Consider the following 27,138-nt stretch of genomic DNA (forward strand, 5'->3'; position numbering starts at 1 on the left):
TGGTGACGGGGGAGGAAGGTGAGGGGGGGAGGGAGGTGAGGGGGGAGGAAGGGGGAAAGTGATGTTTCGAGTGCAAGCAGATGGGGAATCGAAAAGCAACGGAGTGCGTGTTAATAAAGGCCTCTGCGGAATCAAATCCTCCAACAAAACAGTAAACAGTTTAAAGTTGATGTAAAACACAACAAGAACAGGATCGAGCTGAGACTGCGAACGTCGCGTTCACCGTACTCAACTTGTGAGTCAGACGCGACGAGGAATATAACGCGACTTTCATGTGAAAGCGTTCGCGTGTCGGGAATAAGCATGTTCGGTGTTAGCATACATGGAATATATATAGCGCCTCGACTGCCTTTCTGGTGTGTACCCCACGGTATAGATTCCACCTTGTTATTATTGTCAAATGGTCCATATTGTAATCAACGCCCTGTGGAAACGGGTAGATTGCCCGGAGCATGTGTGGAATCCGGCTACGGAACTCAGTCTCTTACTGTTAGGCGCGCGGGGGAACTGATAGGCAGTAGGTACCAGCGCAGGATGTACAAAGATTGGAGAGGGCGTTGTTAGACCCTCGGTTAGCGGGTGCAAGAGTGGATGACTGGAGGACTAGCTGGCGGGTATGGAGAGCCTGGCGCACAGGCAGATTTTGACCCCTCCAGGCTTGGAACGAATAATGAACATTGGATTCTGCACTGCGTGCACTACGGCCTATACCGTCTCCGCTACAGGCGCCCCGGCTTCTCCTGCTGTTGCGGCAGCTTTTCGCGCCCAGCGACGTTCGGTATTTATCCTGTTCTTCTCGACTTTGGCGGTTATTCGTCGTGCTTGTTTGAATGCTAGCCTGCGCTCGTTTAGGATCGCTTTTATACGGGCTAGGGATTTGCGGCACTGAGGACGATGTCAGGTATGCTCTGGGTGAGGACAGATACAAAAACAAGAAAATGAGACATCGTGAAGAAAGAGTCCAGACGATTGACGCAACTCAAGGGAGTGGAAGGAGAAAGACGAGAAAGGGACCACTCACGCGGTTGTTCAGCTTATCGATATTGGCAAAATGTTCCGGCTTTCCGCCCACTTTCTTCCACTCTTCTAGCTGAGTGTGGAGGACGTTCCGTTCCCGTATGAGGATGTACCACAGGGTATGCAGGTCGAGGAAGGACTTGCGTCTCAGTTCCGGGGCCGACCAGCTCCTGCCTACAAAAGGCACGTTGGTCAATACGCCAGATGTATGGAAAGGGACGTACCAGAGAATTCGGTCCTCTTATCCCTCATCTCGAGCGTGACGACTTTGTCATCCTTATCCCTATGGAAGAAGCCGAACAAGCCATGATTCGGGCTGGTGACGACGCCCAGGTGGGGACGGAGTGTGCCGTCCGGGTTTGGGGGTGGGACTTTAGGCGGTGGGGGAGGGTTCGTATATGCTGAAGGGCGTGGGACAGCGTATGACCTGATGAAGGTAATGGGGAGAGCACGGGAAGTGGATGGGGAAGGGAGGAAGGAAGGGAGACGGCGTAGGAATGACATTGTGTGTTCTTGCTCGTGCTCGTTTGACCAAACGTGAACGAAGAATGTCGATCAGGGACTAGGGTTACGTAATCACGGAAACAGAATTGTTGTGCCAAAAGGTGAACTTCTCTTCCAGGCTCGAGTCAGGCTTACACTGACATCGAACGACAGTACTTATCAGCCTAGCACGGTCTCGCTGGAGACCGTTGAACAACGACGATACTGCTGCGAGGCATTCTTCGCTCTACACGATCTTGCCTTCGATTTCCATCTGCACAGTTTGTACCCGACACCAAGAGATACGCGCATATAGGCAACACTAGCAGGATGGCGGCTTCTAATGGGCCTATCGAGCTTGCAAAGGTTTGTCTCACAGACGTCCGATCGCATTCGCTCATTCCACTCCAAGACAGGAAAACGTGACTACCTCGTCGCTCTCGAGAAGAAGTATCAGGCACAATGGGCGGACCAGAAGCTGTTTGAGGCTCACCCTCCTGCACCTGGTGAGTCTGAGCAGGAGAAATGGATGGGCACATTCCCCTTTGCGTACATGAACGGGTCGTACCATCTTGGGCACGCGTTTACCATCAGCAAGATCGAGTTCGATGCTGGGTTCCAGAGGATGCTCGGGAAGAGAGTGCTTTTCCCAATGGGATTCCATTGTACGGGCATGCCGATCAAGGTGCGTCTTCTGCTCATATGCGGCCATATGCTCATACGAGTCGGCGTAGGCAGCAGCAGACAAGCTTATCAGGGAGATGGAGCTCTTCGGTGCCGACTTTGAGCACTTCGCCCCTGAAACAGAGGACGGGGAGGCCATTCACCCGCCCGTTGAGCCCAACCCGCCTGCCTCGATCGACAAAGCCAAGAAGGGCAAGGTCGCTGCCAAAGCTACGGGGCTGACGTACCAGTTCCAGATTATGGAGAGTATCGGTGTGCCTAGGGAGGAGATCAAGCGGTTTGCGGACCCGTATCATTGGCTGGGGTACTTCCCGCCTATTGCCATCGTGCGTCTTCTTCCTTCGATGAGGAATAGTGCTCATCAAGTGGAATAGGAGGACGCGAAGAGCTTTGGAGCAAGGATCGACTACCGCCGGTCGTTTATCACCACCGACGTGAACCCGTACTTTGACAGCTTCGTCCGATGGCAAATGAACAAGCTGCACGGGATGCAGAAAGTGCAGTTTGGCGAGCGGTACACCATCTACAGTCCCAAAGACGGACAACCATGTATGGACCACGACCGTGCGAGCGGAGAAGCCCTCGGACCGCAGGAGTATACCGCACTGCGCATGCAGGTCGTTTCCCTCCCTCCCGCCGCGCAAGTCCTGCATGACAAGGCGGGGGGGAGGACGATCTACCTCGTCGCTGCTACCCTGAGGCCGGAGACGATGTACGGCCAGACGAACTGTTTCGTGGGCACGGCGATCAAGTACGGGCTCTTTGTCGCCAACGACAAGGAGGCATATGTATGCACCTATCGCGCAGCAAGGAACATGGCTTTCCAAGGCTGTACCCTCCCGCGCGGTGAGGTAACCCAGCTCGCAGAGGTGGACGGTGCTGTCCTCGTCGGAGCGCGGATCAAAGCTCCCTTCGGGATCAACCCCGAGGTCTACGTCCTGCCCATGGAGAACGTCCTCGCTACCAAAGGCACGGGTGTGGTCACTTCCGTTCCCTCTGACTCGCCAGACGACTACCAGACGCTTATGGACCTCCGGAAGAAGGCCGAGTTTTATAAGATCGACCCTTCTTGGGCCGCACTCGAGCCTATCCCCGTTATCAACACTCCGACATATGGCGACCTCACCGCGCCCACGCTGTGCAAGCAGCTGAAGATCCAAAGCCAGAAGGACGTCAAGCAACTCGCGGAGGCTAAGGAGCTCGCATACAAGGAGGGATTCTATAGCGGTACGATGCTCGTTGGCGAGTTCAAGGGCGAGCCCGTGCAAGAGGCAAAGGGCAAGGTCAGGGAAAAGATGATCGAGGCTAGCCTAGCCTTTGCATATGCTGAGCCGGAGGGCCTTATCATCAGCCGTAGCGCGGACGAGTGTGTTGTCGCCCTCGTCGATCAGTGGTATATCGACTACGGCGAGCCGGTGTGGAAGGAGCAGGCGGAGAAGTGAGCTTCCCTCTTCGACTCGCGCTGCGGATCTGACGGTCTCTAGGCTCCTCGGGAAGATGAACACCTACTTTGACGAGACGAGGCACGCGTTCCAGGGCACGCTCAGCTGGCTGAACAAGTGGGCTTGTGCGCGTACTTACGGCCTGGGGTCGAAGCTTCCCTGGGATCAGAAATGGCTAGTTGAGTCCCTCAGCGATTCGACGATCTATATGGCGTACTATACCGTGGCGTACCTTCTCCAGGGTGGGTGCGCTAGCGCTCATCGTAAGATCAAAGCTGACTTCGTTGACAGGCGGTGTGATTGACGGTCACAAGGTCGGCCCGCTCGGCGTAAAAGCAGAGCAGATGACCGACGAGGTCTGGGAGCACATCCTCTGCGACGGACCATATCCCGAGCAATGTCCGATCAGCAAAGAGCAGATAACAACTATGAAGCGCGAGTTCAACTACTGGTACCCGATGGACATCCGGTCCTCTGGCAAGGACCTGATCAACAATCATCTTACGTTCTGCATCTACAACCACGCGGCTATCTTCCCTGAGGAGAAGTGGCCTCTCAGCATGCGTGCGAATGGCCATCTGATGCTTAACGGAAAGAAGATGTCCAAAAGCACCGGAAACAGTCTCACGATGCGGGACAGTATCCAGAAGTTCGGTGCGGACGCTACACGTGTGGCGCTCGCAGATGCCGGTGACGGTATCGAGGACGCAAACTTCGAGGAGACCACCGCGAACGCTGCTATCCTCCGTCTGCATACCCTCATGACTTGGTGTGAGGAGATGGTGGAAACCAAGAGCACACTCCGGACTGGCCCGAAGACGTTCCACGACGACGTCTTTGAGAACGAGATCAATAACCTTATTGAGATCACTAAGAAGAACTACGACGCGTGAGTCTTGCTCTTCAGTCTTACGTGGCGGAGTCTGATAGCCTTCTAGCACGAGCTTCAAGGACGCGCTCAAGTATGGGTTCTATGAGCTGCAATCTGCTCGTGACGCTTACCGTGAGATGACGGCGGATGCGAATATGCACGCAGACCTCGTCGAATACTTCATACGCATCTCTGCCCTCCTAGTCTGCCCTATCGCTCCGCACTTCTCTGAACATCTGTGGACGATCGTGCTCAAGGAGCCCAAGTCAGTCCAAGTCGCCCTCTATCCTGCACCGTCTAAGCCCGTCCACCACACTCTCCTTGACGCTGCCGCCTACTTCCGTGATACAGTCAAAGCCATTCGTGATGCTGAGATGTCCCTTGGAAAGCGGAAGGGTAAGAGCACTGCCCCAGTGGTAGATCCATCCAAGCCCAAGGCCCTGCGCATCTTTGTGGCCAGCGCGTTCCCACAATGGCAGGACGCATGCGTGAAGGCGGTCAAGGACTCGTTTGACGGGACGACTGGTACAGTCGATGACGCCAAGGTACGACAACTGCTTGGTGCTGCTGGCCTGATGAAGGAGAAGCGGGCGATGCCGTTTGTGCAAGCATTCAAGGCAAGCTGCAGTCTTTCGAAGCAGAGCAGATGACTGACACATTCAGCAGAAGCGGATAGGGCAATTCGGTGCCAAGACGGCTTTCAATCGAACTCTGCCATTCCATGAGATGGATGTTCTCCAGGCCAATCTCCCCTACCTGCAGCGGACATTCAACTGCGAGAAAGTCGACATCGAACTAGCAGATGAGGCCCGTGCGAAGGCCGGCCAGCCGACATATTCCGCGGCTGTGATCGATACCGCCGAGCCCGGCTCACCGAGCTTCACCTTTTATAACATCTGATTTTCTTTGTGCTGTGTAGCAATTACTAGAATCTAATGCAATTACTTCAGGATCCGCTGTTGCTGTTCGCTCCTCCCCAGACGATAGCTTCCGCTCTGAAAGCTCTGGTATCGGTAAATATAAGGCATACCTATTCAATCACAGTTGTCAAGCAGCTACATTGAAGAAAGCAAGACCAGGATATGACCTCTAAGATAGCCACCCGGCCGCATCGATGGCATATCCCGCACAAATACCACGATTCCCGCCTCCGGACAGACGTCGTGTCTTTTCAATATTTCCTAGAGGTTCGTATGTCTTCCTCGAAGTGTACCGCACAAGTTTCCCTTTCTAACGACCTCCGCCAACATCCCCCTGCAGAGGAATATGGGCTGCGCTCGACCATATGCATGAGACTCCCTCAACCTGTGTTGGCCGATACTGACCCTGCATCCGCAATCGGACGCCTCGAGCTGGTTCCCAAAGGAGTGATCAATAACCGGAGTTCAGTAATCGCGTCGGAATACAGAACTTGTCTCTCCTTTCTCGAAGTGGTGAAACCACGTGACCTCCGGTCGTCGCCGCATCCGCTAACATCCAACACCAGCCATGCAACATACCTTCCCCGACCATCCCCACCCGCTCCACTGTACGCGTAAAAGTGAGGTGCTCGGCTCGAGTCCAGGCGGAGTACACCGGCGCTCTGGTCCGTCTGCGACGGGAGCGTGATGAACATGTTTCACCTCGGTGTTTGTTCTTTCTCAGGCGGCTATTCAAACCGGACACTAGTGGCACCTATAAATTGCTCAATTGAATAGCAGAAACCGCGGCAAGACAAACAACCATAACTAGCTAAAAGAACAATCCATCAACAAACATCAACAATGTTTCCAGCACCATTCATGACTCGGACGATGGCCCGTCAGATACCTCTGATGGGCCGGAAAGGCATGGCCGTCGTCGCCCACCAACCACACGGCGTTTAGGAAAGAAGAGGATCATTTCGTGCATCATGTCAGTACGGGGGCGAAAGACTTCAAGTACTGAAGCGAGCAAGCAAACCAAGCATTTGGACCAATGCATTCTTTCTCTCTCGTGACTTGGGTCTTGAATGTTGTTGTTTACTGAATCAGGCGTGTTGTATCAGTATAATGCAAAATCAAAATTGTATGATATTTACGAAATGGTACAAAAAGCTGTATTCAGCCTCAGCGTGCCAAACCGCCAGATCGACAAAGTCCACCCCAATCACAACCCTTCCCCTCAAAGATCCGCCATCAGCCCCTCTACCTCCAGCTCGTCCCTGACCATCGACAGCTCCCCCACATGTTCCGGTCTCGTGCGAACAATAAATTTCTGGACAACGGCCTCCAGCGCTCGCACACGCCGTGCAATAGCTTGGAAAGCAGGCTCTTCTTCCAGTGCTGAGCCAAAACGTTGGCCAAGCATGCTGGCTGTCAACACTGCCGAAGCGCGGGAAAGAGGACGCGAGAGCGATGCTTCGCCAGCGTCGGTGTCCGTCTCGGTATGGAGCGAGGGCTGGGAGAGGTCGTACAAGTCCAAGAGGCCGGAGACGCTCGCCCCGCCGGTGGAGATCGCACTCCTCCCTAGACGCTGGACGACAGGAGTCAACGACTGGGACTTGTCCGCGTCCATATCCATGTCCACGCCTGCTGTTGTGTCTTCTTGTTCCGTTTTCGCGCGGGTAGAGGATGCACGGGTAACGAAGCTCGCTTCCTCTAGCGTCGGTAGGCCCCTTTGTGCGGGCCCGTTTAGCCCCATCTTGTTCAAGGCCGCTACCGTCTCTTCTCCCAAAAGCCTGCTCTGCCTCCTACTCGCCGGGCCCGCACACACCGGAGGAACATCAGCGATATCCGCCCATCTGGGCCCGACGAACCTCTCCAGTGCCTCTTCGAGCTTCTTCTGTCTTTCCCGGAGGAACCGGATCTGTTCTTCGGCATGGACGTTCTCCCTCTGCGTACCTTCCAGTATACTCTCGAGGGAAGAGTAGTCCTTTTGCAGCGTCTCGTGTGCTGCTTGTGTTGGACGCAGAGAGAGCAAGCTAAGCTGAGCACGGAGCTTCGAGTTCTCTGATTCTAGCGTGCGGAGTTTCGCCAGCTGCGGCTCCAGGGACTGCAATTTCGAATTCTCTGTTTCAAGAGCACGCAGCTTTGTGAGCTGGGACTCGAGTGCTTTGAGCTTGGTGTTCTCCTCTTCTAGCAGTTTGAGCCGCGTGTTCTCCGCCTCCAGCTCCTTGGCACGAGCATACCAGTCCTCCTCCCCCGGCAACAGTTCTTCCGGTAACGTCGTCCGCAGTAGATTAGTAGACTCGGTAAGCTTGGTACGCTTCGAGCTGGCTAGAGAACCCGGTGTGCTAGGCGTGTTGGAGCGCGGTCGGGCAGGAGGGGCAGGAGTGCGGATATGGGATAAAGACTGGGAACGTTTTGCGTGAGAGAGGCGCGCTGGGGTCGGAGTGGAAGAATTGGAGTTGTTGGACGTGGTCGAGGTTGTTGACGTTGAGGTTGGGATTAGCGAGGTGAGGGAGGTGAGTGTTGAGCTTGTCGTTGTGGGTTTGGCGGGCTTGGCTTGCGTTTGGGAACGACGTTTCATTTTGAATGAGGTAGTGGTAGTAGTGGTGGTGATAGCGGTGGCAGTGGGAGGTAGTCAGTGTAGGGGGTAATGATAGAAATGGGGTATCGCGGTGGTGAAAGAGGTCGAGGAGGAGAAGGATAGGCGCGCGTATTGGACGCGTATCACGGCACGTGGTCTGCTTCTTATTCAGGGAAACAACAAACAAATACAATAACAACCCTTGTTCATGTGTATCTTTATTGCAACTTTTGTTTATATTTTAACTTAGATGCAGGATTGGCTCTTTGTACAAGACGATGCATTGCGTAGGATCACAGAAGCTTGGGCAACAAGTTCTTTTGCCCTCTTTCTTCTCCATATAAACATTACATTCCCCGTATGACAATCACCGGTTCCTCATCGCCCACACCGAAAGGGAGACCATACCCATACCCAACACTCCTACCGCCGTGCTAGCCAAAGCGAGCACAACCTGGTCATCTTCCATCCCCCGGCTCCTAATAGCGCTCCATGTTCTGACGATCGTCGATTTCCAGTCTCGTTCTATCCATGGCGCTCTCTCCCGGGGTTCATGGGGTTCTTCTAGTGTGATGTCGGTTTGGACACTTGCTGTCCTGGTCTGCACCAGCACTGGAGGCACGCCAGCGCGAGGTACCTCCAACCCGCGTTCATCCCTCTCCAGCCTCTTGCCCACTTTTCCCACCTCCTCTCTCACCACCCCTTCCACCTCTCTCGTCATCTCCCCCACCCGCAGCTCGAACACCTCCGCCAGCCTCTTCCGTTTCCACGGTTCAACCACAACGACCGCCATCATAAACACAACCATATTGAGCCCCAGAGCAACGAGAGAGCCATACGTGCTCGCACTACGGATCTTGTCGCTCCACACTTGCTCCTCATGATACCTATGCAGAATAGTCTGCATGAGCACTCCCTGGCCCCTCTCGACCTCCTCTTCAGCCTTCTGCACTCCTTCCTGCGCCACTTGCTCCGTCTGCTCGTTCGCATGGTCCTGCCTTACGAGCTCGGTGAACCTTGACACGTCAGATTCGGTCCACATGGATTTCCGTTGCAGGAGATCGTTGACTTGTCTTTGGCAGGCGCTGCGGGCGGAGACTGCAAGTTCATACTCGCGTTTCGCGTTCCTTGCATCCTGGTGCAGGAGGTGCATCCCTTCCTCTGCCAAAGGGCGATATCTCAGTTTATGCAACAGAGAAGGGAAAGTGTGGGAGACGCACCCCGTTCCCGGACTTGCTTCTTGAGCCCCTCGATCTCCGCATACCCTGTAAACTGGTTCAGCCGCTCGCCGAACGTGGACAGGCGGGCGGAGGCGTCTTGAAATAGGGTGTTGAGGCGACGGTGGATTTGGATGGATGGGGAGGGGGGTGTGGGTGGGGGGGATGTCGGGGTTGCAGGGGTTGTCAGAGGGGATGAGGAGGGAGAGGGGGAGGGAGATGAAGGAGGGGGTAGGAGAATAGAAGCGGTGGTTGATGTAGGAGTGGTTGTCGAGGTTGAGGGGGAGGTCGAGGAGGATGAGGCTGACGATGAGGCGCTCGACAGGGTAGTTGCCTGTCGAGGTGAAGCCGAGTCTGTATACCGCCTTGTAAGTTGCAATCTCCCTTCTAATCTCGCCTCTAATAATATTCCCCTTCCTAGACAGTATCGAACTGTCCTCATCCTCTCCATCAATTCAAGGCAACCCGACATAAGAGAGCTCAAGTGCCTAAGTACTGTAAAGTCAATCACAGAGAATTGCAAGCAATACTACTAGTAGCCAGTCAATGACAGTGAGGAATCCTCGGCATCCGCGCCATACCAAACCCCGGACTAGTGGCTGTGTTTTATATAAGCACTGCTAACGGGCGCTTATTGTAACATGTAACAGGAGAGCGAGAACAGGAGAGGTAAGAGTATGCACTGCTGCACCGCTCACAATGTCGCACGACTGCACAGTTCACCCACCATCTATCTACACTCTACACTCTTCCCATAAACGTTTCCTCACCTTTTACTCTCTACGGCCACGCGGGCGTGTGCATCACTACTTTGAACTTTTACTCTACTTTAAATTAATCAATCTCACGAATGGTACCTCCAACTCCAAGTCCGCGACAAGATGTCTTCACTCCCAGGTACATATTTCCCTCCCCTATACTCCAACCCTGCTAACCTTTGCATGACAGCATGATAGAAACCTCGCTCAACCTCCGCCGAACAGCGTTCATATTCCTCAACCTCCAATCCTGCTACCTCGAGCTCCTACCGAGGGAGACAGCGCACCAGCTCCTAATGAGCATATTCATGCTCCGCGACTCGCTAGACCTCCGACGTTCCCGCCCAGTAGTAGTGCACATCGTCTCCCTCTCCCCGACCTTCTCTCCCCATTTCCCAAGTTCCTGCTCGCCGAGGGAAGGCGAACCAGTACTGGCCAAGCCTGGCCTGAGCGCGTTCTTCCACACCGGGCTCGAACGGCATCTCCGGGAAAGGAGAGTAGAGCGAGTCTACCTCTGCGGCGTCAGTTCCGGAGCGGAGATGGTCGCTACTGCCCTGGCGGCGCGGGACGTCGTTGGGGAGAAAGTGTGGGTTGTGGAGGATTGTTGGGAGGAGGACGACCCTGAGCACGGGGATGCGAGTTTGGACCTGCTGGCCGGGTTGGATATGCTCGTCGATGTACAGATGATCGAGGGGTTGCGGGAGGAGCGGCTGGACGAGGTTCCGAGGGAGAAGGAGTCGGGCGTGAAGCGCGAGTTGGAGAGGAGGGAGAAGAAGCGCGAGGAGAGGGAGAGGAAGGAGAGGCTCAACGAAGGGGACTCGCTGGCGAGGAGACCGGCAATGAGCAAGTCACCTCGGGAGGCGGGGTTTGGGGACGTGCTCAAGAACGCTGAGAGACCGGCGATGATCAAGTTACCTCGAGAGGCGGGGTTTGGGGACGTGCTCAAGAACGCTGAGAAGACGAGTAATGGGGCGCGGCTGGTGCCCAAGCGGAACATGGCGAGCTTGAGGCCGTGGTCGTGAGCAGGGGATGGTGCTGGGTTTTCTTATTGCTCGTCAGTTAGCTACGCCAGTTAGTCAAGTTATACACGCGTTCCTTCCTACACACCTATTGTTTCCCATCCTCCTCTTCAGCCTTCTCCTCTCTAGCAGTCCACCAATCCCTCCTCCCCTCCTCGTTCCACCATCGCTCCACCTCCAGGCCCACCGCGACCCCCCTCACTCCCTGACCCTGCATGACCTCTACCCATCTCCTCCCCTGCCTCAGGAGGTGCTCAACAGCCGCGATGTCGCGCTTACTGTACTCTCTTGCGCGGGTACGAAAGGCATGCCTGTACAGCTTGCGAAAGGCTGCTTGGGCTGAGGGAGGCTTTTGACGGATTGACCGGAGGGCACTGGGGGGTTGAGCTTGGGTTGGGGGGGGGAAGGTGGGGGGGACGGACTTACGTTCGGTAGAGAGAGAGGACTTGTTTTTGTAATGGGGAGAAGACGACTGGCATGGTCGTCGTGAAAGAGCTCAGTGTTGAGGCTAAAGACATTTGGAGTTGTCATATCGGAGAAGCGGTTCGGTTCCGAAGATTCGGGGATAAAGAAAGCATGAAGACAAGGCGTGGATCTTTCTGTTCCTCTGTTCCTCTTGTGACTTGCCAGCTCACGGCTCAAGTTTGTTCCACCCCTGCCGCTTACGATTCTTGGTGTACGTGGACTAGACTTGACGTGTCTGATCGTTCTATGGTCTTCGGTCGGTGGATCAGCGGGGCTCTCAGTGGAATCGGCGTCACACTAGGCTTGTCACGGTTGCTTGGCTTATTTACTGCTGCTCATCTTGTTGCCCTCGCGTGCGTTTGATTACTGTTGACAAAGGACATGTATGTCCGAGAATTTTTCCTGTTGGCCCGCGCCTACAGCTTCTGGAAGATGAACGAACAAAAGTCTCTTGCTTGTCTTGCCGCGTCCTTGGGAGAAACCAACTTCTCTATATCAAAGCTTTCAAGTTGCTGACTGTCATGTTGCGAGGTCGTTGCTATCGTGTTATTATGCTTAAACAATACCAAAGCGTCGCGTGTCCTAGAGCTCTGCCTCATGGCACGCACCCTTCGGCGAGTTGAGTTACTTCACACCGGGAGCACCAAATTTCCGCTATCACTTGTACGGGGGTTGCTGCTGACTTCTGCCCTCATCTGTCGCTACATATTGTATGCATATGGGCACTGAAGTTGACTAAATAGTTGTGTCTCGGATAACTCTTCCAGATGGGCATCCTCCGGTAAAATGATCGACAAACGTCCTGAGCTCCGGGAACGAAACTCCCAATTTTTCAAGATTGCTATAATTATTGACCGCTATTCTAAGGGATCCTGGCTCCTGTCGTATGCCTGCCGACTGTGTGAGGTATTAGAGGGAAATAAATCTCGCGGTCGCCTACTTGCTGGGCCAGTCGCACCTCTTCAAGACAAGACTTCGCTAGCATTCTGAGGATGCACCCAACCCTCCGTTGTCTCCTATCCTCCACTTGTGGTACTACAGATCAACTATTATCATCGTCACCGCACGGACGGATCAAGGGACCGCTTTCTAGGTATTCAATATCCCTCCTTGGTTTCCTTCCTTGATCGAGTAACTGCCACAACCGGGCAGGATCACGTTAGGCGATGCTCTCCCCGGCCAGCGCAGCCCTCTTCGGGGACATTATCAATAACACCACCAGAAGGTTGTGGTAGCTCGGGGAATGCCATATTCACTGGTCTTTCGTGGAACTATCAGCGTGCCTCGCAGTCCATACCCGGGCGCGCTTAGATTAGATAAACTCTCAGGTCGGCAACTTCTCTCCGGTTCTTCGTCATCTGTGTCGCCTCATTCTTCTCATGGATTCTGAGTCTTTTTCATGCTGTGTTCGGCCTCCACGGACTAGATCCCGCTCTATACCCCATTCCCAACGAAGGGACAATAGTATCAACTGCGGCGCCTGAAACTCCAAGGTCATGCACTGCCCGCCCCAAATCCCAATATTTCTGAGGCATTTTGGCTGTTGTTCGCTGGACGAAACTCCACGGTTTCCCGCGTGGGAGGTAGGCGCCTCACCTCTGATAGGCCCAAAATATCGCGCAGAACTTGCCTTTTGCGGGCACGGGATTGCGGATAACCCTCCGTACCACACGACTTCAGTGGTTTAGCGGATAGCTACCTCAATGTCCCCTAATTACTGAGGAGAACCCACAGCGTATATACACCTCCCATGTAGTGGTCCACCCCTCTCAAGCCCACCCGTTGAAACCTGCCTACCACACAACAAACACTCAACTTTCAAATCAATACCAATGGCCGTGAGTTAATCCTAAGCAACCTGCAAGTTGCTCGCTCATATCTTCGGCCTATAGCCTACTCCCGTTGTTGAAGTCGATGCCCACTGTGGCGAGTCCAAGTGCAACTGCGGTGACTCCTGCGCCTGCGCTGTGCGTGTCTCTCAACAGTCGTCCTTCTACCAAACCTGACACGGAGTTCCTTAGCCCAACGAGTGCAAGTGCTAAATGCGCTGCCCTACGTCCTATGTCTTTGAGGAGAGGCAGATGATCTTCAATTCTGGCACGTGACGGAAAGCTGCACCGAGTACTGCGAAACGTGTATCTGGCCCTGTCTTCTTGTAATGTTGAATAAATTGGTTGATGTTGGAGTTCATTTGTGCTTGGGAGCTGAATTGAGTACTGGTTTGTGAAGAAACTTCACCAAGATGGTCGTGATTACGCAAGAAATATTGTTATAAGGGCGACGGGAGATTGAAGGTACATAAGCCGTTTAATATATACATACAAATGTATATTCTACATATCAGAAAGAACTCAGTGTAGCCTCTGAAGTTCCTCTAGCATTTGTACAATGTCATGGTATCGATTTCCCAGCTGTTCATATTTATTCTTCCCCTCCAAAATGCGCATGACCTCATCTGAGGAAGGGTCAAGGTACAGGAACTTCTCCACGAAGTCCCCATCGATAAAACCAACCGCATGAGTGTTCTGGGTGAGTATTGTAGGAAGACCTGGAGTTGATTGGGGTGCGCGTCGTCTGTAGAGGGCCAGTTTTAGTGAAGGTTATCGGACGATGCGTCACGAAACGTACCTGCTGTGTTCGACTTTGCCAGGGCCCTGGATCACCGACCCAATATTCCGCTGCAGGTTGGAAAGCTGCATCGACAGGTCCTCATCCAACGATGCGACAATGCCAATCCTTCCTGTATTCGTGCAGAACACAAGGTTGCCCCTCCCCGCATTGTTCCCGCCTGCTCCAGGAGCGGCAGCATTCAGACTCGCCCTCCTGAACCTATTGATCCCCTCTCCGAAATACCACATCCCATCCCTTTCCAGCTTTCCGTCTTTCCGCCATGTGACAATGTTGTTATTGAGCTCAGCCCCAATGACGCCTCCTTCATCGATTGATTCAAGCGTTTGAATCCAGAGGCTGGCATAATCATGATAGAGCGTCTCAAGTTTGGCACCGGTCCAACGGAGGATGCAAACTGCCCGCATTGCGTCACCAACCAGCAGCGTGTTGCCACGACAGATAAGGGAGGAGGCCACGTAAGCCGAGGACCACTTCGCAACAGACTCAATTCGAATATCATCGTGGCTTCGATGAAGTGAAAACACTTGTAACTGTGAAGATATTAGATGCTGCGAAGAACAGACCGAGTTTGACTTACCGTCCCGTTTATCGCGGCCGCAAGGTTGGCGCCCACGTTCGTGACAGCATACACGCATCCACCTACATCATGCGATACTACGAGCTTTAATTTCCGATTTGGAACCTCCTCAAATATGAGGATGCGTCCTTTTGATACGTCCTCTTCAGCCCCAGTGGCTTCATAAGTGCCAACAACGAGAAAGTCCGAGTCCTCTTCCCCAGTGGAGTCGGGTATTGTTGTTACGCACATCATTTGCTCGTCTGGACGTGCAGTGAAATTATTGAGATCTGGGGAAGAAATAAGGTCCCCCTCAGTCTGCACAGTAGTACAGTACTTACACTCGAATGTGATATCGTCGAATAACTTGAAGCTGGAACTGTAGATCTCTCGATCGTCCTCTCGATTGAGCTCTTTTCTTTGACAAACGACGCCGTAAGCCCGCAACCCTCTGTGGTACGTCAAGCGAATTGGGGTATCTAGACCAAGTGATATCTGAACAAACCATCAGAACAGCACGCAAAGACATCCTAATCACGCACAGTTCGAACATCTATTTTCTGAGATTCTCGTATCTGACCAATGAGCAAGGTTGAAGCAGACGCAAATATAAAGGATGAGGGGAATTGAGGGATATGTAATACCGAGCCGGCATGAATATCCTGTGACAATGTGAATGGGAGACATGTTCAGCGACAGAGGCGGCGCCTTACCCGCAGCTTGATGGGAGATGCCGTTAACCGGTCATTCTTTAAGAATAATAGCGCTGGTCGGTCACCACAAGCGAAAATATTTGACTCCCTCCCCAAGTCCGTGCAGGCATTCAGCATGATCGGCTTCGTGCCCAGGCTGAAGATCTTCTTATCTGTCGCACGTACGGAAGGCTCACCGAGGACGATCTCTGTCTTGAGAGCGTAACTAGAGATTGTACCATTCCCGAGGCCTACAAGAAGGTGAGGTCGATTACTGGTGCCGAAGGTTGTCAGAATGGTCGAGACGGGTAGGTGATCTTCTGGGGAGATTGGTTCTGCTAGCTTCAACTCCTCGAACCTGTGCGTCTCGTCGCCCAAATAGAATATCTTGACTTGATTCGTGCCCCAGAACCCGATGGCAGCATAGTTGCCCAACTCCGCGGAGAGTGTTGGATCCAAAGCAATACAAGATATTTCCGTCAATCCCCAGCTTCCCGGAGATTTCCAGTCACTACCAAGAATTCAAAAAAAATGAATAGGGAACTTAAAGAGCCACGATTTACTCACTTCGCAACGATGAACTGATCACGTTGGGGTATTAAGTGAACGAGGTAGCCGCCCTTCAAGCCTGCAACCACTCGCTGACCGTTGACAGCGGCACAGACAATCTCCACATGAGGTTTCCAGATGGACCTCTGCTCCCAAGTGATAAGGTCGATAGCGACAACGGATCCAGCAGTAACCTGGACAAAGATATCGTCCTCTCTGATGTTGCCAGCCGCTAAGGTAGGTACTTGTCGTACAATACCCCGTGCTTCGGACTCGTCGACTTCCTCGAACTGCGGAGAACTGTCGTCGCCCCTCATCGAGTAGAGCGTAGTTCGGTGTAAAGAACTTGTAACGAGATATAGATGATATCTGGTTCCACTGTGAGCTAGCAGTAGAACCGAAGGGCATAAGACTTACTCAGCGTCGAAGTTTATCTTCAAAGGGAATATCGATCTTGTATTCATCACCTGCTCAAGGAGTCCAAGCTCCTCGAAAGCCACTCCACTCCTTACAACTCTCAGACTGCCCGTGTTCATCCTGCCTGAGGCAGTCACAATCTGTTGTTGACCGATCTTTTCTGGGTCTGTCACGACGAAATCCGAGATCGGCGCGAGGTTGAGATGCGTGTCAAGGACGGCGATATTTCCGGTGCCACAAATGGCACTCGGGGTGAGACTGATGAGCTGTGAATCTCCGCATTTTGAGGTTACGAAGAAGTAGGATGATGTAAGATGGGTGATACTGCTCGGTGATGATATCTGCAGAAGACGGTTGAGAAGATTATGAGACACGAGCGGTAGTGTCTACCTCTCCTAACGCTTCTCGTTGTATGCTAACAACAGGTCCTTCCGATTGTCGCCTGTGCAGCGCAAGCAGATAGAGCTTGCCGTACTCGTCGCTCACCAACAGCTTCTCCTCGTCGATCGCGCATGTACTAGTCCCCAAGTAAGCACCCTGTGTCTCAGGATAACAACAGTAACTCACGCAGCAATCCTCCCCCAGGGTAGGCCAACCTTCGCCTCTTCTACTCTGGGAGGCTTCGACTTTCCCTTCTTCTCCTGTGTCGGGCTGCCCGCAGTACTGCTCCTTCTCTTTCCCTTCGGATCCGGCGCACCTTCTTCTTTAACCGCATACCATCTCGCCTGCCCTTCGCCAAATACCATTACGCCTGCTCGAGCTCCCGGTCGAGGAGGTGGGACGCCCACCACAGAAGTCGCCTCCCATTCATCGTCGAGGTTAATGTCGGGAATATGTGCGGTCGGCTCTGAGATATCAAGCGAGGCGAGGGACTTGGTGGATCCAGGTTCCGGTACGTGTTTTAGTGAACGTGTGACGAGGTGCCGCTTGCCATTCTGGTCTATGTGCAGAAGTGCAAGGGTAAATGGAGAGCTGGTTGATAGGGGAAGGAATGCGAAGGAGAGCAAGTTTTGTTCGCGTATCCTTTTCATACTGTTAGATCACTGCGGTCTGTTGCCAATAAAGACAGACTCACCGTACATCAATATCCTTTCCCTTGCCATCCTCCCCGAAAACCGTGACTTTCAAGCTGCCTGTATATGCAGAGGTGACAGCGACACGTCCAGATGGATGGACGATGGAGGTCTGGCAATACTCCGCAATCCGCCCTGCACGCGCCTTGAGCGATGCTGAGTGAACCACTTCAAATTGCGGGTTGGGTGTGGGGCTATATGCCAAAGAGAGCAGATACGGATCAGGATGATCAGTTGTAACCAGTATGTGGGACTGCTTATCCTACAAAGCCGGTTATGAACGTCATCGGGTTGAATAACCTGTCAAGGGACGTTGCTGACCTCTCGTTTGACCTCTGCAATGTTGGTGATCGTGCCCCAGATCTCGAGGTCGCACACGCGCTTGAGCCCTTCGGGTGACAGGTTGTACAGCTCGACCCGGTTAACCTTGGCCACGACCAGCTGTACGCTTCCGGAGCCGGTGAAATCACCCCGAATGGAGTCGACCGCCGCAGTCGGCTGGTGATGGGTCACGACGTAGCGCATCTTCGTATGCGAAGATGAGGTACGAATAGGCTATAAGAGACGGGCAGTTCACACCTAACGATGGTGGCCAGCGCTGAATAGGGGCCTGGGAAGCTCGCACGACGTCCCAGAACTCTGTGGCACGTGGAGCACCTCCACACGCTGTTCAATCGTCCAACCACTTGCATGCTTCATTTCAGACCGAAATGTTGAGCTCAGATTCTTATATTCTGAATAGTTATACCAGAAAGTGTAACGCTCAGCATTGAGATTAAACAGAACTCAAGTCATGTGCTAACGCCGATTCGGACCTTTAACGCCGTTCATTGATAAGGTTACAATGATCCTGCCTATACCGGGGTATACCTCACAATAACAAACCATCAATATCTACCACCTCCATCTCCACTCTTATCAAAGTTTCCTCCCACCTTTCGCATCAAGAATTCGCCGTATATTACAGGTTTGTACACGGTCTTCTCTGCCAGCAGCACTCGGGCATAGGCTTCGCTCTGCTGGTCTGCTGAATCGCGCAGAGACGAGAGGAGACGATCCACTCCGGTGAGGGGTGATACGAGCGCGTCGAAGGCGGGCTCGTAGAAGAATGGGATTCTGGTGAAATGGTCAGTGGGTGTTGCAGATGGTCATCCAATGCGTGCATACGATATACTGTGGGCCAATATCAGCATATATTCCTTCCGGAAATGGTTCTGCGACAACATACCGATAATTTCCTCTCTGATGTAACACTCGATGCAAGGTACTCCTGTACAGCCCTCTAGTCCATATCTCCCACATCTCCCCTATGTTGCACACAATACATCTCTCCACGGGATCAGCAGATATCCATGTGCCTCTCACACCATTTTCAATGGCTGGGCCAAGATCCATCCTTTCTCTTGGATGTTCACTCTCAGATATCGTTGGTGTGGCAAGCCCAGTATGGGCCGATATGGAGGCTGAGGAAGCGGGCTCGGGGAGGAAGACTTGTAGCGCGCCTTGTGTTTTGTCTGCCCATAGGAACGTAAGACACCCATAGTCCTTATGGGAACCGCAAGAAAATCCATCGTGTCCTGATGGAAGAGGAGGGTATCCGATGACACGCAGAACCCAGAACGAGTTCTCGACTTGACGACGAAGGGAGGCCCATTCGGAAGGAGTGAGCTGCAGACCAAGTGCCATTCTAGATGGCTCACTCATTCAGATCTTGTTGGCATTGAGCGGTAATAACGTTTCGACGTACGCCTCCATGACAATCAACCCCAGTTCCTTCATTCTTCCTACCCAACGTTCAAATCGCTCCCTAAATCGCGGGTCCGGTGGCCATTGGTTCTCCCCACTGAGAGGACGTACACCGGCCTGTTCTGGCGCACCGGGTGTTGCTGGTGGCGACGGATAAAAGGGAGAGGGCGCGTAAAAGTCGAGCGCCTCATGCGCATCTGGCTTGCCGCGGGTGACGTTCTCGTTCAGTTTCTGGTATCCTACCAGCGGCACGCTAGTCAGTAAAGTATCATGATAGAGCTCAGTCTCAGCGCACCGCGTGCCCAATCTCCATTTCCCAGCCATATCTTCTCTTTCTCATCTAGAGGCAAATCGAAGAATTGCTGCACTAGACTTCGAAGCTCTTCTGTTTCCTCGTTCGTTGCAAAGCCGGTCAAGTCGAGGTAGAAAAAGCCATAAGTTATGCAGGCGTCGTGTAAGCGCTTAGCTGTTGCAAGTCGTTCGATGGGCTCAGATAAGGGAAGTAAAGGGAGCAGAGGGATGATGGGCAGAGACATGACGTCGAGTGGACTGGGGGTGGTGAGGTAACATATTGTAGCGCAGGTGCGGCTTATCGAGATTCAATCCCTTTCCTGCACGTGACCATTTCATTCGAGGACACGATCATTTACTTGTGCCTGCCAATCTGAAACGGATCTCACGCATTCTAAGGTCAAGCATTAACAATGAGAAACATCAGTGACGGGCCACACATAGTATTTGGCAACTGGCCGTAACGCCGAACAACATTTTTGGTCTTAACCCACCGCGTGAATCTTCACCCATCTTATCTTCGTCTCCAACATGAAACCTCAACTTCGCCCTTTCAAGAGCAAGTACGACAGAGCAAGAATCTGTACAAATTTGGTGATACCATGCCTCCGAATAAGTGGCAGGGAAGGTAGGTGGTATTGGTGTGAATAGTCCCATGTATACGAGATCATTTTGTTCAGCTTCACACAAAAGCAAGCGTATCTAAAGTTGATACTTCCACCTAACATCCCTATCCCCAAAACGACGTCTTTCCTCTAACCCGTCGTTCCCTTCTTGGGCTTCCTGCTTCTCTCCCTTCTCACTCAACACCTTCTCCCTCCGTAAATTCTCCTTATTCAGCCAGAACCAGAGCCAGCCCGCGACGAGGGATCCAAACACCAGATAAGCCATCGCGACAATATGTGGCGTCCTGTACAAGTTCCCGGCCAAATCGGGTCGGTAGACGAGCACGCCGACAATGGCACCCAAGTCTCCGATCGAGATCTGAAGCGCGACAGCAACAGCACGCTTCGTTTGACTGCTGACATTCTCTGCTGGCCAGGAGAGGAGAAGGGCGTTCCCGGTGTATACTCCGGCTGTCGAGAGATGTACACCGAGATATTGCGGTCCAGCTGTATAGAGTAAGTCACCGGCTACCGCAACATCCCGAACATACCAGTCGAAGTGCTGACCAGCAGAATGTAACCAATGAACGCCACGCCAGCTGCGCCGATGATAAATGGAGCACGTATGTCGGCTTTGTACGAAGCGTAGCAGGCGAGCCAGATGCAGGTAGCCGCGAGTGCGTAGGGGGGTACGGTCATAAGCTGCGCTTCCCACGTCGCGAAACCGAGGTTGGCGATGATGGTGGGCTGAATCATTGGTTAGCGTTGCTTGACATCATCGGGTATGTGATGTACCATGAACAGGCTGATAGAGTACAACACAAAGCTAAGGATAGAGTATCAGTTCCATTTCATTCTGATTCTCAGGAGGGCTTACGCGAAGCCGTGGAATAGCAATGCATAGCCCCAAACTGCGTGATCACCGAGTGCTTGCTTCACTCCGTCCCAGTTGAACGGCTCCAGATCGGCGGCATCGCTATCCCTACTTAGCATAGTAAGGAGATAGCCACGCTCGGCTTCCGTTAGCTGTCAAACATTAAGACACTCTATGTATGACAGGAGAGAACACGCATACGAAAGTCGCCGAGCGAGGCCAAGTGGGAACGATGAAGTACTGCTTCCATCAATGTTGTGATTCGAACGATTTATTTCGCACTCACAGCACAGAGCGACACGAACACCGTCAGGCATCCCTCGAGGATGAAGATCCAGCTCCAACCCCTTCTCCCACCAACACCGTCCATAAGACCGATGGCGTATGCAAGCGCTCCTCCAAAAGCGCCTGAGACAGCTGCTCCACCGAAGAAGATCGCTACGCGGTAGTGCCGCACACGACGAGGGTAGTACATCGAGAATACGAAGATGGATCCGGGGAAGAGACCCGCTTCTGTCATTCCTAGGACTATGGAGACATTAATTGCGGATAGAGGAGATGAGGAAATCACTTACAGAAACGAACAGAAAAAAGACCCACTTGATTGGATACAAGTCCCTGGGTGACCGACACGATGCCCCACACTAGCGTATTGTTCAGAAACGACAAAAATGAAGTGAAGGAGCAGGGACATACAGAGGGTCAAAGTAGGGAGCCAAATTCGGGGGTTCAGTCGCTTGAGAACCATGTTGCAGGGGACCTCCCAGATGACGTATCCAACGAAGTAGATCGCCAGGGAAGTGTTGTAGTTGGCCCCAATGACATTGATGTCCTGATTCGCTAAGAAAGCACCGAAGATTAAAATACAAGTGGCTTACTGTTGTCAATCCGTCGAGCCTTGAAGAATGTGAACATAAAACCGTGCCACGTGAACTGTTTGGCTCACTTTGCATTCCCAATGTTGGAGCTTGGGTTCTTATTAGCCCAGGTGGCCAAACAGTTGAAAGATACTTACCGATCCAAAAAGCTCAACAAATACAGGAGGGTGAGAATAGGAAGCAGGCTATGTCCTCATGAGCGCACGTCTACTCAGATCGGGGAGATAGGGTACCGCACTTCAGGTCAATCTTCCTAATGAGTCTTGCCTCGTTCACTGGTGGGAAAGCATCTACGGAAACAGTCTCAACGTTCGCGGGAGCGTCCTTGATCGACGCTTCTTGAGATAGGGATTCAGGAACAGCTGGGGTGTCCATACTGTTGATGGGAGGAGACGAGCGATTCCAGCAGTGCAGAAGGACTCGCTTCGAGGGCTAAATACCCACAAAACTGAATCGTGCATTCTACCGAATTGGAGCCAAACGCATGGCGTGCGAAGAAATGGTACGATTGTTTTCTATTTGATGCCCGTTTCAAGGGTATGTAATAAGAGACAGCACCGGTATTACGGTGATAGTCTTTGGGATGGTGGAATGTTTGCGCCATAAAGAAGCCGGAACGCGCCAACCACCTTGCTTGAAAATATCCACATGGCAGGAGGACCCTGATGCCAAGGGACATCGCAACCCTAACCCTACTTCTGCACGTGATGTGACTGGGGAGTGGCGCAGTTCGACTGGATCGGAATATTCGCTCATCGGAATTGACGTTCCCTTGCCTTCAACTGGTTACTTCTTCTCCTTCTTCCTGCTTGAATAGAAAGCATGGAAGCCTTATTCTTCAATGTATGCGCCTCATTAAACCGGATTTCTAAATCAATTGACTCTGGTTCTCGCAGGTTCATGCCGGCTTCATTGAGGGCATCGTGCGAGGCTACCGCTCGGGTCTGCTCACAACGCAGCAATATCACAACCTGACACAATGCGACACTCTCGAGGACTTCCGCATGCAGCTTTCTCAAACAGATTATGGGAACTTCCTTGCGAATGAGCCAAGTCCGATCACCACGAGTACAATACATGCTAAGGCGACCCAAGTATTGGTGGATCAGTTCAACTACATGAGGGCGAATGCAGTCGAGCCGTTGAGCACATTCCTTGAATACATGACGTGGGTCATGCAAACCGAACAGTTGTAGCTATTGTGCTAACATGGTGCAGATATGCATACATGATTGACAACGTCATCCTCTTGATCACTGGTACACTCCACGAGCGAGACACACATGAACTTCTGGAACGCTGTCACCCGCTCGGTGTGTTCGACACGATGCCTGCCCTTTGCGTTGCCACCAACGTCGAGGAGCTGTATCACAGTGTTCTTGTAGAGACACCATTAGGTGCGCTTGCATCATATATGTGATACTGACATCCCTGCTGACCTGTTTACAGCTCCTTACTTCCGCGATTGCCTCTCAGCCTCCGATCTAGACGACCTCAACATCGAGCTGATTCGTAACACGCTGTACCGAGCCTATCTGGAAGACTTCCACAAGTTCTGCAGCACGCTTCCTGGTCCTACTCCTGATGTGATGCACCAAATCCTGGCGTTCGAGGCCGACCGCCGTACCCTCAACATCACCATCAACTCGTTCCACTCATCGTTGTCGAAGGATCAGCGCGCACGGCTCTTCCCTAATATTGGACGTCTCTTCCCTGAAGGAAATAACGCACTTGCAAGAGCTGATGATCTGGAAGGTGTTAAGAACGCGTGCGAGTACATCGGGCAATATCGCGCATTCTTCGATACGACGGGACAGGGGCAAACAAATGGCTCTAGTGCACTGGGACTGGAGGATACGGACGCGGCATTAACAAGACTGGAGAATGCGTTCTTCGCGCACGAGGTGCACTTGAACAAGCTCTCGTTCCTGCAACAGTTCCAATACGGCGTGTTCTACTCATTCGTCAAACTCAAGGAGCAGGAGATTCGAAGCTTGACTTGGATTGCGGAGTGTATTGCGCAAGAAGCGAAGGATCGGGTTGAGGATTTTGTGCCAATTTGGTAAAAGGGGTGGACGATCGCGAGTCGTAGAGCATGGTTGTAAAGATACATTGCAGCGGACTAATTCACTCATACCATCGCCCTTCCCCTGCGCTAAATATACATCATTGGGGACATCAGCGCTCTTATCGCACTTGCTTCCCTCTCTCAAAGATAGTCAACACCCTCCACTTCTTCTCCCCTCCCTGCTCCCACTCCTTGACAAACCCCGCTTCTCCGCCTTCGAATTCCACCATCAGTCCCTCCTCACTCCACTCGCACCAAATGCCGATGTTCCCAGCCTTGGGCCCGCCTCCGCCGCCTTTCCGCTGGGGCTCACCAAGGGCGAGTACAAAGTCTTTACCCAGCGTTGTGCGTGTGATGGCGAATGGAGGGCGCGGGGGCGATCCAGACCGCGGTACGAAGGTGTACGGCAACCCGACGAATGCTGCATAATCTGGTCCTTTCTTCTTGCCTTGCTGCTCCGGGGGATTGTACATATCTACGCTCTCGAGCCTCAAACGCTCGCTCTCGAGCTCCTCCAGCGCTTGTGCAGACTTGGGAGGCGTATATCCATCGATGGGAATGAACATGCAGGAGATGCCAAGAGTGTAATAGTTCAGGTAGACTGCGTCCGGGTAGGACTTGATCTCGGGGGTCGGCGGAGCGGAGAGAGACGCGCGAGTGGCAATTTGTTCGATGGAAAAATCATGAGAGGCAGCGGAGAGAGTGCTGCCTAGCCAGGCGTGCAGGTCTATGCGAGAAGTTGCATCGGACATGGCTGCATACCGTAGAGTTAGGGAGAACCCTACGGGCGCTTCTTTCATGCTGACCACCACCGAACCATTCAATGGAGAACGCAAATACTCCTCTCACTGGGTCTAAAAGACTATCAAACAATAAGGCGTTAATATATGCCTATAACTAATTATAGAGTGATTTCCGATTAGTTAATAACTGACTAAGTGAATATTTGGATAATAAATCCTGGCTCAGAGATTCAGGTATTACCGTATTGTACTTTCTTGGTGCTGGGTGTTTAAGAACTCGAGCAGTAGGTGGATTGTCCCTGCTGACAGACGTAGGACTGATGTGTGCCTTAGATTTTGCATAATTGACATAAGTAGCGAAGAACTCACCTTCAACATGGGCTCCGAAGTCGCCGTTGGGCCAGTGACGAGCGAGGACAAGCACTGCTGTTCGGCGGTGATCGGAGTCTGGCTGAGGTTGAGACTACAAGAAGGATTAGCATTACTGGCATTTTTTCGTTAAGTTGAAGTACGCACTTATGATTCGAAGCATATTCGTTGCAGTAGATGCTCTGGAATCGATTGGCAGAAGCGAGACCTCCGTGGGTGAGGGCATCAAGGGCGAGACCATACGCTGCGGTATCGACAACCATGTCCCCTGTTACCGGTCATTTTCAGTGTCCGAAGAAGAGTCATCTTATCTTACAATGATTGGCCTGGTGTCCGGAACCACAAATGTTGTTGCTTTGGAGCATGATGTTGCTAGCGCCAGCCAGCACAGAAACCGCGGAACCGGGAGTCTCGGGGAAAACGAAGTCATCGTAGAGAGTGTAGATGCTAGACGTAGGTACCAGGGCGCTGCCGCCACGGAAATTCTGCGCATTGATGTAATGGCTGCCGACGGATTGCTGAATGACGGAGATAACGCAGCCATCGCCCTGAAGAATGGTCGGTGTGCAATCATTGTTTCCAAGCTCGGTACCGTGGAAATCGCCACTGGCACGAAATCAGCACTGCAAATCCTTGCATTCTCATCGTTAATGAAACTTACGCAAGAGCAATATAGAGACTGGTGACCCCACGAGCACTGGGCCAGAAGTTGAGCGCCCACTGGACGTTCAAGCCGGCACCCTGGGAGTGTGCGAGGATGGCGACCTTGCCGGTGGTAGATTGGGGTGCGAGCGTCTTGATGCTGTATGCCACATACTCAGCAGTCGTTTGTACGTCTCCAAGAGCGCGTTCAGGGAGGTCGACCCAGCACACGTCGTATCCAGGACCCAGGGGATCCGTTGGCAAGAGGATCGTGTAGGGAGATTGCGCCCAGCTTTCGCTGCCGGTACTTCCAGTACCATGGACGAGCAGTACAATTCCTGTATCAAAAGGTTACTATAAGGAACCTGTACCAATGGGAGAAACGCGTGCCTCCGCGCTTGTGCTGAATTCCGTTCGGGCAGGTGATAGCCGCTGCCATGGTTGAAGTGGACACATCAAATGGAGCGTCTGTCTGACCTGGAAACCAGGCAGTAGAATCCGCACTTATAGAAGTGCTATTAGATTGTCTACTGTCCAACTGCCTCCCGTCCAGAGGAGCAGCGAGAACAGATAGTGCCGATATAATGATGAATGCGAGGAAAGACATTGTAGGAACGAAGACCAGGCTCAGAACCAGTACAAGAGGAATCCGAGAGGAGGACCGAGGGATAGAGAGCTGTTACCAGATTCGAGACGCCTTAAGTATCGCAGAGGGGCATGCACAGAAGGAACTTCAGAAGCGCTATTCAGTTGCCAAAAGCAGCCCATCGTCAGGGACAAAAGCACAATGGCGCTAGCACAAGAGTGGTCGCATGTTTCCAAAGGAGCTTGGTTATTCTTGGTCCAATGTAGTATTTCATGTCGCTTGGGAACCACAGCGGAGTAACGTGAATGAATCATCGAATCAAACCGCTCCTTGACACGGACGAGAAAACGACAACCCTGTCGGTGCCACAAAGAGGCCGGAGACCGTAAAGAGCCACACCGACACCGATGATCTCCGTCATGTCCTAATCGATTGTTCCTCAAATGGTGCCTGACCTGTCCCAGAGTCCATCGAATGCTAAAATATGGTTGTTGAGAGCATCCGCAGAGCGGATGTTGCTTTCATCAGTCCAGAGGTCGTACCACCACGGGACCTCGCCCTTGTCATCAAACACTCGAATACTCCTGACGATGCCTGCTGTTTTCGGGATCCCGGGTTAGAATGTATACGTAGCCATGATAAGGCCTCTTTACTCTCCAAAGGTTGGTCCGGTCTTCGATGCGAGTGCCTAGCAAAGGAGGATGACCTGAAGCAGATCTGGACGAGACGGCTGTCGGACCGGAGAGACAGAGATGCATCCGTGCCATTGTGCGGCTCCCGGTGACGCAACAATGTGAAACAGGAACCATAGAGGTCAGTTAGCGAATTCCGAGTCCAGGGGCATGGGAGCAACAATTCATCCAAGAATAAAGACCAAAAGATTCAGGGTTTTCGGGAGATTTCAACCGAAGAATTCGTTGTATATAGCATCGTGGCTATTTATACATCGTGGCTATTTATACATCGTGGCTAT

General features: G+C 52.6%; 11 protein-coding genes across 11 annotated transcripts; 2 read left to right on the top strand and 9 right to left on the bottom strand.

The window, feature by feature from the left end:
* Positions 1–701: 701 nt before the first annotated feature.
* On the bottom strand, positions 702–1,521 carry DACRYDRAFT_99555 (uncharacterized protein; the record flags this gene model as incomplete). Its single annotated transcript, XM_040777599.1, has 3 exons — positions 702–885; positions 1,022–1,191; positions 1,242–1,521. 3 exons carry the CDS (start codon positions 1,519–1,521, stop codon positions 706–708), a joined length of 630 nt encoding a protein of 209 aa, XP_040630131.1. The 3' UTR covers positions 702–705.
* Positions 1,522–1,678: 157 nt separating this feature from the next.
* Positions 1,679–5,450, top strand: DACRYDRAFT_99556 (leucine-tRNA ligase). Its single transcript, XM_040777600.1, has 8 exons — positions 1,679–1,866; positions 1,913–2,185; positions 2,235–2,510; positions 2,559–3,622; positions 3,669–3,868; positions 3,918–4,515; positions 4,565–5,114; positions 5,164–5,450. Exons 1-8 carry the CDS (start codon positions 1,831–1,833, stop codon positions 5,395–5,397), a joined length of 3,231 nt encoding a protein of 1,076 aa, XP_040630132.1. The 5' UTR covers positions 1,679–1,830; the 3' UTR covers positions 5,398–5,450.
* Positions 5,451–6,639: 1,189 nt separating this feature from the next.
* DACRYDRAFT_99557 (uncharacterized protein) lies at positions 6,640–8,019 on the bottom strand (the record flags this gene model as incomplete). Its single annotated transcript, XM_040777601.1, has 1 exon — positions 6,640–8,019. Exon 1 carries the CDS (start codon positions 7,984–7,986, stop codon positions 6,640–6,642), a length of 1,347 nt encoding a protein of 448 aa, XP_040630133.1. The 5' UTR covers positions 7,987–8,019.
* A 239-nt stretch (positions 8,020–8,258) lies between these two features.
* DACRYDRAFT_78142 (uncharacterized protein) lies at positions 8,259–9,645 on the bottom strand (the record flags this gene model as incomplete). The annotated part of the gene is made up of 2 exons (XM_040776314.1): positions 8,259–9,145; positions 9,220–9,645. The coding sequence occupies 2 exons, from the start codon at positions 9,643–9,645 to the stop codon at positions 8,354–8,356; spliced, it is 1,218 nt and encodes a 405-aa protein (XP_040630134.1). The 3' UTR covers positions 8,259–8,353.
* Positions 9,646–10,143: 498 nt separating this feature from the next.
* Positions 10,144–11,064, bottom strand: DACRYDRAFT_21487 (uncharacterized protein). The gene has a single exon (XM_040772418.1). It carries the CDS (start codon positions 10,956–10,958, stop codon positions 10,470–10,472), a length of 489 nt encoding a protein of 162 aa, XP_040630135.1. The 5' UTR covers positions 10,959–11,064; the 3' UTR covers positions 10,144–10,469.
* Positions 11,065–11,068: 4 nt separating this feature from the next.
* DACRYDRAFT_106406 (uncharacterized protein) lies at positions 11,069–11,459 on the bottom strand (the record flags this gene model as incomplete). The annotated part of the gene is made up of 2 exons (XM_040768263.1): positions 11,069–11,354; positions 11,407–11,459. 2 exons carry the CDS (start codon positions 11,457–11,459, stop codon positions 11,069–11,071), a joined length of 339 nt encoding a protein of 112 aa, XP_040630136.1.
* Positions 11,460–13,726: 2,267 nt separating this feature from the next.
* DACRYDRAFT_115454 (uncharacterized protein) lies at positions 13,727–17,943 on the bottom strand. Its single transcript, XM_040770006.1, has 12 exons — positions 17,685–17,943; positions 17,366–17,625; positions 16,858–17,313; positions 16,681–16,807; positions 16,291–16,631; positions 15,892–16,242; positions 15,346–15,835; positions 15,175–15,294; positions 14,974–15,127; positions 14,654–14,922; positions 14,074–14,606; positions 13,727–14,019 (listed from the first exon to the last, which is right to left on the bottom strand). Exons 1-12 carry the CDS (start codon positions 17,886–17,888, stop codon positions 13,797–13,799), a joined length of 3,528 nt encoding a protein of 1,175 aa, XP_040630137.1. The 5' UTR covers positions 17,889–17,943; the 3' UTR covers positions 13,727–13,796.
* A 307-nt stretch (positions 17,944–18,250) lies between these two features.
* On the bottom strand, positions 18,251–19,648 carry DACRYDRAFT_50679 (Clavaminate synthase-like protein; the record flags this gene model as incomplete). Its single annotated transcript, XM_040775002.1, has 4 exons — positions 18,251–18,479; positions 18,592–19,050; positions 19,111–19,348; positions 19,405–19,648. Coding segments are annotated over 4 exons (1,170 nt in total), but the record flags the coding sequence as incomplete, so codon positions are not given.
* A 454-nt stretch (positions 19,649–20,102) lies between these two features.
* DACRYDRAFT_78148 (MFS general substrate transporter) lies at positions 20,103–22,179 on the bottom strand (the record flags this gene model as incomplete). The annotated part of the gene is made up of 12 exons (XM_040776315.1): positions 21,996–22,179; positions 21,895–21,942; positions 21,826–21,846; positions 21,758–21,776; positions 21,576–21,711; positions 21,455–21,523; positions 21,166–21,407; positions 21,081–21,119; positions 20,883–21,031; positions 20,801–20,831; positions 20,557–20,752; positions 20,103–20,512 (listed from the first exon to the last, which is right to left on the bottom strand). Exons 1-12 carry the CDS (start codon positions 22,130–22,132, stop codon positions 20,103–20,105), a joined length of 1,497 nt encoding a protein of 498 aa, XP_040630139.1. The 5' UTR covers positions 22,133–22,179.
* A 400-nt stretch (positions 22,180–22,579) lies between these two features.
* Positions 22,580–24,358, top strand: DACRYDRAFT_65462 (vacuolar ATP synthase subunit; the record flags this gene model as incomplete). The annotated part of the gene is made up of 4 exons (XM_040775785.1): positions 22,580–22,600; positions 22,654–22,925; positions 22,976–23,154; positions 23,207–24,358. 4 exons carry the CDS (start codon positions 22,580–22,582, stop codon positions 23,821–23,823), a joined length of 1,089 nt encoding a protein of 362 aa, XP_040630140.1. The 3' UTR covers positions 23,824–24,358.
* A 479-nt stretch (positions 24,359–24,837) lies between these two features.
* DACRYDRAFT_106412 (alpha/beta-hydrolase) lies at positions 24,838–26,018 on the bottom strand (the record flags this gene model as incomplete). The annotated part of the gene is made up of 6 exons (XM_040768264.1): positions 24,838–24,885; positions 24,938–25,031; positions 25,085–25,205; positions 25,254–25,543; positions 25,599–25,877; positions 25,951–26,018. The coding sequence occupies 6 exons, from the start codon at positions 26,016–26,018 to the stop codon at positions 24,838–24,840; spliced, it is 900 nt and encodes a 299-aa protein (XP_040630141.1).
* Between the last annotated feature and the right edge of the window lie 1,120 nt (positions 26,019–27,138).

The sequence above is a fragment of the Dacryopinax primogenitus genome (genome assembly GCF_000292625.1).
Source record: "Dacryopinax primogenitus strain DJM-731 SS1 chromosome Unknown DACRYscaffold_6, whole genome shotgun sequence".
NCBI lineage: Eukaryota > Fungi > Basidiomycota > Dacrymycetes > Dacrymycetales > Dacrymycetaceae > Dacryopinax > Dacryopinax primogenitus.

Bases quoted from the DNA above. Each gene is read 5' to 3' on its own strand.
- DACRYDRAFT_21487 (XM_040772418.1), bottom strand. From the start codon at position 10,958: ATGTTCCGCTTGGGCACCAGCCGCGCCCCATTACTCGTCTTCTCAGCG.
- DACRYDRAFT_115454 (XM_040770006.1), bottom strand. From the start codon at position 17,888: ATGCGCTACGTCGTGACCCATCACCAGCCGACTGCGGCGGTCGACTCC. The intron at 16,808-16,857 runs GTGAGTTACTGT...CTTGGGGACTAG, and splicing joins CCCTGGGGGAGGATTGCTGC to TACATGCGCGATCGACGAGG. The intron at 14,607-14,653 runs GTAAGTCAAACT...ATATCTTCACAG, and splicing joins CGGCCGCGATAAACGGGACG to TTACAAGTGTTTTCACTTCA.
- DACRYDRAFT_99556 (XM_040777600.1), top strand. From the start codon at position 1,831: ATGGCGGCTTCTAATGGGCCTATCGAGCTTGCAAAG. The intron at 3,869-3,917 runs GTGGGTGCGCTA...CTTCGTTGACAG, and splicing joins CGTGGCGTACCTTCTCCAGG to GCGGTGTGATTGACGGTCAC. The intron at 4,516-4,564 runs GTGAGTCTTGCT...ATAGCCTTCTAG, and splicing joins ACTAAGAAGAACTACGACGC to CACGAGCTTCAAGGACGCGC.